An 8291-nucleotide genomic window follows, 5' to 3' on the forward strand; every position below is an offset into this window, starting at 1 on the left:
ACTGTGTGTGAAAGATAAGAAGAGACCTCATACACATAAGGTATTAAATCTATTAAACTTTATAAAAAGAATTTAGTTTATTAGTGCAAAAAGCTTCAGCAAAATTATAGAAATAACTTGTGTACACAGATATAGCAACATCCTTTATGCAGATCATTCATTTTGATGATTTTGTAGATAATCTTTCATATCTTTTCATCATTCCTTTTACTCCTGAAGTTCAAATACAATAATCCTTGTGTCCATTAGCAAGCTCATGGTTTTCTTCATTCATTGCAGACAACGTATCAAAACAGTATCTGAAAGAAAGCCTTTCAGTCAGAACGCTACAGATGTAGAAAATGGTTATATATTTTGCAGCTTGACGTTGAATGATCCGGGTCATCCACTGGGGTCACTGGGTTGACTCATGTATTTAGCCCCACCCTGAGAGGAAACATTTTGAGATATTTAATATGTTTGTTGTATTTTCAATAACACTGATTAAAATTCTCATACCACCTACCTTAACCATTTAAAGCATGTTGGAGTAGAGAGGCTTCCAGGAAAACTTCTGACAGTAAAACACAGTCTGCATAGAGAAGACAGATGAGATCACTTTCTGAACAACCACACACTCAACAAGTCAATGTCTTAGTCGCTTACTTACCCCACATTTGAGGGCAGTCTTGATGTCTTTGCACCTGTACGTTGGTAAAGTACATGGATCTGAAAAAGAAACAATTGTGACATTTGAATGAGTATTGATAAACAAATGAAAAATAAAATGTATTAATTCAAATATTAATGTATTACACTTGATTGAATCCTAGCTTCTAAAATCATATGACCAAATGTGTTCTCTGTAATTTGAAAAGACAAACACGTGTAACTAATAACAATAATGATGGGCCACAAAAAAAAACATTAAGTAGTTTGAAGGTGAGAGCTGCACTAACCCACAAGTTGAGCCTCCTGCCCTTTGCACTGGTGGATGAGAGCGCAGATGGCCTTGGGGCTGGCGTAGGTCAGGATGGCGTCCAGCACTGTCTTGCTGTACTTGTCAATGACGTCCTTGCACTGATCCCGATAGGAGGACGGCAAAATGTGACAGATCTCCTCCAGCAGCTTGATCACAGCATCCTGAAGAGGAAGTGGAGGGAGAGATGGTGAGCGTGCATCGTGTTTACCACAAAGTCTCTACGCACCTGGGTATCTATTCTCTTTGTGCCTCGCACACACACAGACATATCTGTGTGTGTGCGAGGCACAAAGAGACTGATTGTTTGTGTGTTTCTTCAGTGCATGTGTGTGACTCACCTCGGTCCTTTCTTTAGGTAGCATTTCCTCCAAAGTCTTGAAAATGAGAATGCAGAGGGAGCATTGTTGTGGCTGCTCCTGATTGCCAGACACAGACAGCGTGATGACCTTTACACGTATACAGTATTACATTATTGTTTTCAAATGTCTGAATCCAAGTTGTACTTTACTGACATTTTCACCCGTCACAGCAACCTCGAGAGCCTCCTTGATGAGATAACTTAGCATCCTCTCCTGCTTGTCAGAGGTGACACAAAGCCCAAGGATTTTACAGACCTCTGCTGGTTTCTACAGAGAATGAAAATAGACCTCAGTGCAATGAACACACCAGAATTATTTAACCCTGATTCTTTTTCGATAAACTTAACCCAGAGGAATGAATCCAGCAGGCAACATACCACTACACCGGTAATGAAGGTGATGGCCACTGGGAGCATCTTGTCCACTTCCTCTTTGCAGAGTTTACTCGCTGGCTCAGGCAGGTGGTTGCACAAATCCTCAATGCCACTCATGATCTTTTTCTGAAATATAAAACATTGTTTAGCAAATGTTGAATTCAGGGCACCCAAGACATTATTCCCTTCCAAGAGCAATTGAATTATGGCAGTGTTTTAAAAGTCTTTAGCTATGGGACATGCATGTAACAAAATAACATTAAATATGATGTGCAAACTATGTCAATTGCATATAATCTTTGAGCAACAGGTGCAATGCTATAACTCAATCGAATGATTGCCGCTCAAAAGTTATTACTTTTAATAGAAAAACTTAATTTAAAAAACACAGTAAATTTAAAAAACACATTTTGAGTTTCAATGTTTATAGCAAATGTTACAATAATTAATGTAACAATTCTAATAATGTTTTAATTTTTAATTTAATTTAATTTAATTTAATTTAATTTAATTTAATTTAATTTAATTTAATTTAATTTAATTTAATTTAATTTAATTTAATTTAATTTAATTTAATTTAATGCTACTTTTCATGATGGAGAAGCTACTGTCACCCCATCACTTTCCCACCAATCACAGGCTCCCTATGAGCCTCATCAATAGCTAGGTAGAAGCTAACAAAAAAAAAGAAGAAAAGCTCTCAAGGTAAGCCACTCGCTAACACATTTTCCCTTTAGGGACAAAATAAAAACCAAGTTAGACGTTTAAAAAAGCAAGTAAGACAAGACATCTAGGTAGCATCTGTGGACTTTGAAAACTAGATTAGGTTTTGTGTATGTGGACTGTTTTTATTAAAGCATTTGCATTGTTTTTTTGTTTTAACAATGGCATTTTTAGGTGTCTAGCTAACAGGAGCTAAACTGGCTAAATTTTGCAGCAATTGTTGAGCATAGTCTATTATAGCTGAGGAGCTCAACTGTTGAAAGGTTAAAGGAGTTTTGATTTAAAAAAAAATGCACTCTTAACCTGCTTCTAGGAAAATAATAACCTCATCATAACTGTACTGCTCATGAAGCTATGTATTGGTTCCTTTGTAAATGTCTAAATACAGTATTTCATAATTTAGTAGCCTATACATTTTTATAATTTCAGTTAAATGCGATGACAATTGAAGATATTGTTTTTTCTCTCTGTTTGGACTTAGATGAAGCTCCCCCACCACCACAGACCACACTTGTCTCAGAGGAAAGAAGATCTTTATGGACAGGTGAGGAACGAAAATGGTCTGTGACATTTAAATTCAACTTTAGTTAGGCCTTAGATGTAGAAAACGGGAAGGAACTTGGTACCAAAACTAAAAGAGTACATTTCCTTTTTGTGTGTCTCACTTTAAGTTGCTGTCAGGGACACACACAGATGTTTTGAGTCAGTGGTTAAAGTTTGGGTTAATTAAGTCGCAAGGAAATAAATTCAAGTTTACTGAAATACCCCAGTGAAGCATATAAAAAAATTAAAAATGTGTGTGTCTGTGACATTCACTTTTCATGCTTGACTGAATGTGTAAAATGTGCTTCAACGGAACTGATAAAGATGAACAGGTGTGAAACACTTCCTGAAATGTATTGATTTTTATTTATATTATAATGTAAACTATTAAACCACAGATCCTACTGTAGCAGGCCCCTGGTGTGTATGTAACCTTGACGTATGAATATGAACATTTACAGTATCAATAATAATATCAGTGAACAAATATTGATCCCCTGGAATGTGTGCGCTGCTTGGTCGACTGTTGAACTCACCTGGAGGTCTGCATTGGAAAACAGGTCGACAAGCAGTTGGAATATTTGGGTGCAGTCCTGGCAGACGTCGCCAGTCTGAGTAAAAAAAGTTAAAGTCACACAATGAAAAATAAATGATAGCCTTATTTACGTATCTCTCACACATACCAGGTGCATCATTCGCATTGAAGTTGTGTGCATGTGGTTTAAATGTTCCTCTAAAAAGTATTTCATGAGGAACAAACTGATTTGTGGCTGCGTCAGGTCAGGTATACGAGATCCAAAACTTAGAAAAAAAAAGGTGACAGTTTTGTACGTGAAATCTTCTTGGAGCGGGGGTTACTTCCTGATTTTGAAGATTAGCAAATTTCAGTTCTCTTTATATACTGTATGTCACGTTGCTTTTAATGTGCTTTTGTGCAGTTTAAAAAAAATTGGGGTTTCTCTTAAATTACTTAAAAAAAGTATATGACAGAGGTAAAATTGTTTTTGATGATTCAAGACTCAAGGCGTATAATTTAGTTGTCTGTTCCTCTTTTAAAATATTTTCCTTTTAATATTGATATGCTGCAACTTTTTGATAGCAAATGACTCAAATGGTGAACATGGTTTGATTGATTGTTTGTATCTGTTTGTTTCCTGGATTTATTTGAGGTCCTACATTTATTTTTGTCCTATATAACAATGACAAAACATGTACTTATATGTTCATTTTGCTGAAAATACTGAAGAAGGAAAAATAGGGTGTTCAATTATTTTAGCTCACAAACACAATTTATACAATTATTCTATAAACCATATCTAGGGATCCAAACTTCTTTATAATAACATGTATTTTGAAATTATGTTTAACATTGGTTAAGTCATGTTTCAGTAAGTACAGTAGGATGACACACATCTCTTATTTTGAAATTGCACATGATATTCAAAACGTGTGTTCTGTTATATTATTTATGTTTCTATAGGCAAAATATAATTTTGTTACTAGAAATCACAAAATATGCACTTACTGCTTTCAGGGCATCTGGATTTTGCAAGCCATCGATATTAAAAGCAGAAGTCAGACCTGCAGGTGGAAATATACATAATTAATAATCTCATTGTAAAACATTTCATCACTTTTTTCCACTATTCACGTCGTCATTTATCATCTCAATGCAATTCATATTAGTCTCACCAAAGCCCTGGAGACAAACCAAGAGAAGCAAAGCAGTCTTGAGCGAGGCCATCCTCTATCTGCAGGCTTTTAGTTGAACGTCTTACCTCCTGAGGACTGTACAGGGAAATGTGAGTGCCGCTTATATTGACTGGGTCCACCTGCCACCTACAGCCCCCACCAAACACATTTTGACAGGAAAAAAAACCTTATGCTAGTGTCTTGAGATTTGTTCTTCTCAACATAGCAGAACCATTTTTTCCCCTCGATTTCAATAAGCCAATCATAGTAATAGTTTCACATCCTCACACTGAGGTGCAAACACTTTTCATAGTTCATTTTAGAAACTCAGAGGAGTTTCCAAATGTGTTATATTATAGTTTTGTCAACAAGCTGTGAATGCTGACATATTTAGCAATTTTGTCTGTTGGAGTTAATGTTGCCTTTGCCCTCGTTAATAAAAAAACAGCAGCACTGCTACACATCATCCTTTCTAGTACAACACATAAATGAACAATACCCTGTGTCCTCAAAATAGTTGTATCACAACACAAAATACAACACAACACACATACTTTATGATCGCCCTGCTTTGAAATGTTCCTCTCAATTGACCAGATTCTATCAGCAAATAATAATAATACAAATTATAATAACAAACAGTGCAATCAGTACCACCTTAAATCTCCTCGTCGGACTTCTTTTGAACATACCTGTCATCTTTTTTTTTTTTTTTTTTCTTTTTTTTTTTTAGATATTTTTTGGCATTTTTATGCTTTACTGATAGTGTAGAGACAGAGTTGAAATGGGACAGAGAGGGGAGTGACATGCAGAGAACGACCGCGGGTTGGAATCGAACCCGGGTCCGCTGCTGGCCGAGGCCCATGGGGGGGACGCCCTACCAACTGAGCTAAGGGCGCCCCATACCTGTCATCTTAAATTAGATTTTTATGCTTTGATAATGTGTGTGCTTTTAGTTAATTTTTGTTTGAGGATTTCAACCCTTTTTCTTTCAATGCAATTCCCTCAGAACTTGTTTCTGTTTTTTATTTATGGTGAGAAAATGTTTCAGAAAATAGTTTGAGGGCTTTCAATGTTTGTAATAAAGAATAACTGGTGATGAACAGCATTGATGTACCTAAACAAAAGTAAGTCGGCAGCAAGTGACTGATCAGTGTCTGGTGTTTTTAAACTCTAACATGAAGTAGCTTGCAGTGAAATTAAAAAGATTTAACTTTTATTGCCACTTTGATGTTGGTTGTACAAGGACTTTTTTGACATAGAGCTGTACTTCCTGTCTAGCACATATAGTAAGGGAAGCTAACCGCGTACAGGGAAGTAAATACAGACTCATGAGGTCCTGAAAGACAATAACAGAAAAGGCTTTGCAATTTGTCTACGTGCTTTTAAGGGGTATCCAGGTACCTGGCGTCACTAGTTGTCTTGGCAAGTAGTCGGCGGGATTCCACTCGTAGTTATTTCCTTCTCACTTTATAAATTCCTCCTGTCTTTGTATAAGCCTAGCTTGTGAAACCTCTTTGGCAGCTCGCTGCTTCGTCCTGGCTCCTGACAGAACATGTGACAGAATCAGCATGTTCAAGTAGGATTTTCTTTGCCAAATGCAAAGCACCTGCAACAAGGAAATGCCGAAAATGTTTCGGTGGTGCTGCTTTAGACTGAGCAGAGGCCAACAATCAACACCCAATATTAACCAAACATTAAAAATGTAGAGCTGCAAGAAATTAATGTGTCTCTCTCATCTTAAGCCACATAGTCAACATGTATTTCTGAAATTTGACTGAGAGTCTCTGTGTCTGTGATGTTTGAATAGGTGGAAACAGACGTCCGGTGATGAAAGGGGTGGCGGTGAAAAGGTAACCATTACAAAACATGTAGTTGTAAGACATGTGGACATGCTTTACTGGAGTACCTGCTCTGTCACTGAAAGTAATGGGAGATGCATGCCATGAGCAATACAATATTTCCCATAATGCCAGGCACAAGGATACAGCGTTAAAAATCATCCTTATTTTTATGGATGAAAAATATCTGTAGACATGCTTTTTTAAAGGTCACATATTATGCTAAATGCACTTTTTAAATGTGTTCTAACATATCCATGGGTCCACGGTGTGCCTAGAGACTGCCAAAATATAAAAAAAAATAACAATCTCTCCTTTTCTCACTCTCCCCCTTTATGAAACCCCCACCCCTCCCCCCCAATATACTCCAGTCAGAATTCTCGCCGACTATTACGTAATAGTCGGCACAGCCACATCCCCATATTTTCTTTATATGTCCATGCTTCCCCCCAGAAACGTCCACCGTGCACTAGTCTATGATAACCCCACCCCCCCATTTCTTATTGGTCCACGGCCCCGAGATCCAATGGAAAATTTTCCGAGCGACAGCCATGTTGTTTTCCCCGCTAAGCGACAAGTACAGCCTGAATGTTACATACACCAACACAGAATGCTTTTGCTCATACTCCACTAATTTATCTTAACCACAGCAGTCTATTAATGCCTCGTTTTTAATAACACAACGAATAGGAAGCTACCTGTGCTTTTTTTTAAACGGTGAAACTAAAATAATAGTTTTTATTGGTAGTTTTGCCTGACTGGTGTATAGCTATTAGCTTTGGGACAAGCAACCAGCTTTTGCTCATAACACGCTGTTTATATTCCCCACACCAGTCTGAAAATGACTCGTTTTTAACATGGCAAAGGATGGGAAGATATTCCTGTAGAAATCACACTTTGAAGCTACTGTTTTCACTGGTTTAAATCGTCTGAGTCTTATTTTTAGCGTTAGCGCCCATGTAGCTTCGGTTGTAGCACCAAGTTTTGCTCCTAATACACTAACTTAGCTTTCCCCTTGCAGTCTAATAATGCCTCGTTTTTAATAACACAACGGATAGGAAGCTACCTGTGCTTTTTTTTAAACGGTGAAACTAAAATAATGTTTTTTATTGGTAGTTTTGCCTGACTGGTGTATAGCTATTAGCTTTGGGACAAGCAACCAGCTATGGCTTAGCTCCGGGTAAACTTTAGCTATGTCCCATTACAGAGACCACGCACTTGGTAGGACGCAGTCTCGCGGTCTATGAAGGCTATAGCCTATGAAGGCCGATTTTAAGGCCGATTCCAAGGCCAACGAGCCTTGTTAAATGAGACGGTCTCCGCAGGTCTCCGTTTACGAGCATTTCCGGTTTACGTAAAACAAGCCGACTCGCCGCTCCTGTGCTGCCTAGCAACCCTGATTGCTGCCAACGGAGACAGCCCTGTCAATGGAGGAAAAAAGAAAAAGAAGTTGCCTACCAGACGAAAAGAAAAAAAAGTACAAGAAAAAAAGAAAGGAAGATAAAAGTTAAGAAGATGGAGCAACACGTTGCTGTTTTGTTATTTTTTATTTTATTTTATGCAATCTCTGAAAAAAACGCAATGAATCTTGGGATATGTTGGGCCACGAAGGATACATCTGATGCAGCCTTCAAAACCGTGAAACGAAGGATGCATTTCTCGGCCGCATATGAGGAGCCTTGCAAATGGGACAGCCTTTGCGCGCCGCTATGACGCGATCGGTCTTCAAATGCAGCCTACGTAGGCTGCAACCCCTGAATCAAGACACAGCCACTGTGTTCGCAGTCACGCAGTGTCT

At 37.9% G+C, this 8291-nt stretch overlaps 1 protein-coding gene across 3 annotated transcripts; it reads right to left on the reverse strand.

The window, feature by feature from the left end:
- Nucleotides 1-63: 63 nt before the first annotated feature.
- On the reverse strand, nucleotides 64-6107 carry sftpba (surfactant protein Ba). 3 transcript variants are annotated; one of them, XM_080046385.1, is made up of 11 exons: nucleotides 6057-6107; nucleotides 4653-4748; nucleotides 4486-4541; nucleotides 3497-3571; nucleotides 1698-1820; nucleotides 1495-1587; nucleotides 1300-1407; nucleotides 939-1122; nucleotides 650-708; nucleotides 506-571; nucleotides 64-426 (listed from the first exon to the last, which is right to left on the reverse strand). In XM_080046385.1, exons 2-10 carry the CDS (start codon nucleotides 4702-4704, stop codon nucleotides 515-517), a joined length of 807 nt encoding a protein of 268 aa, XP_079902511.1. In that variant the 5' UTR covers nucleotides 4705-4748; nucleotides 6057-6107; the 3' UTR covers nucleotides 64-426; nucleotides 506-514. The 3 variants fall into 3 exon arrangements, with proteins under 3 accessions (XP_079902511.1, XP_079902512.1, XP_079902513.1); XM_080046386.1 differs by lacking the exon at nucleotides 6057-6107 and having other exon boundaries at nucleotides 512-571; nucleotides 4653-4805; XM_080046387.1 differs by lacking the exon at nucleotides 6057-6107 and having other exon boundaries at nucleotides 1300-1377; nucleotides 1474-1587; nucleotides 4653-4805.
- Between the last annotated feature and the right edge of the window lie 2184 nt (nucleotides 6108-8291).

This window comes from Ammodytes marinus (genome assembly GCF_949987685.1).
Source record: "Ammodytes marinus genome assembly, chromosome: 18".
Lineage (NCBI taxonomy): Eukaryota > Metazoa > Chordata > Actinopteri > Uranoscopiformes > Ammodytidae > Ammodytes > Ammodytes marinus.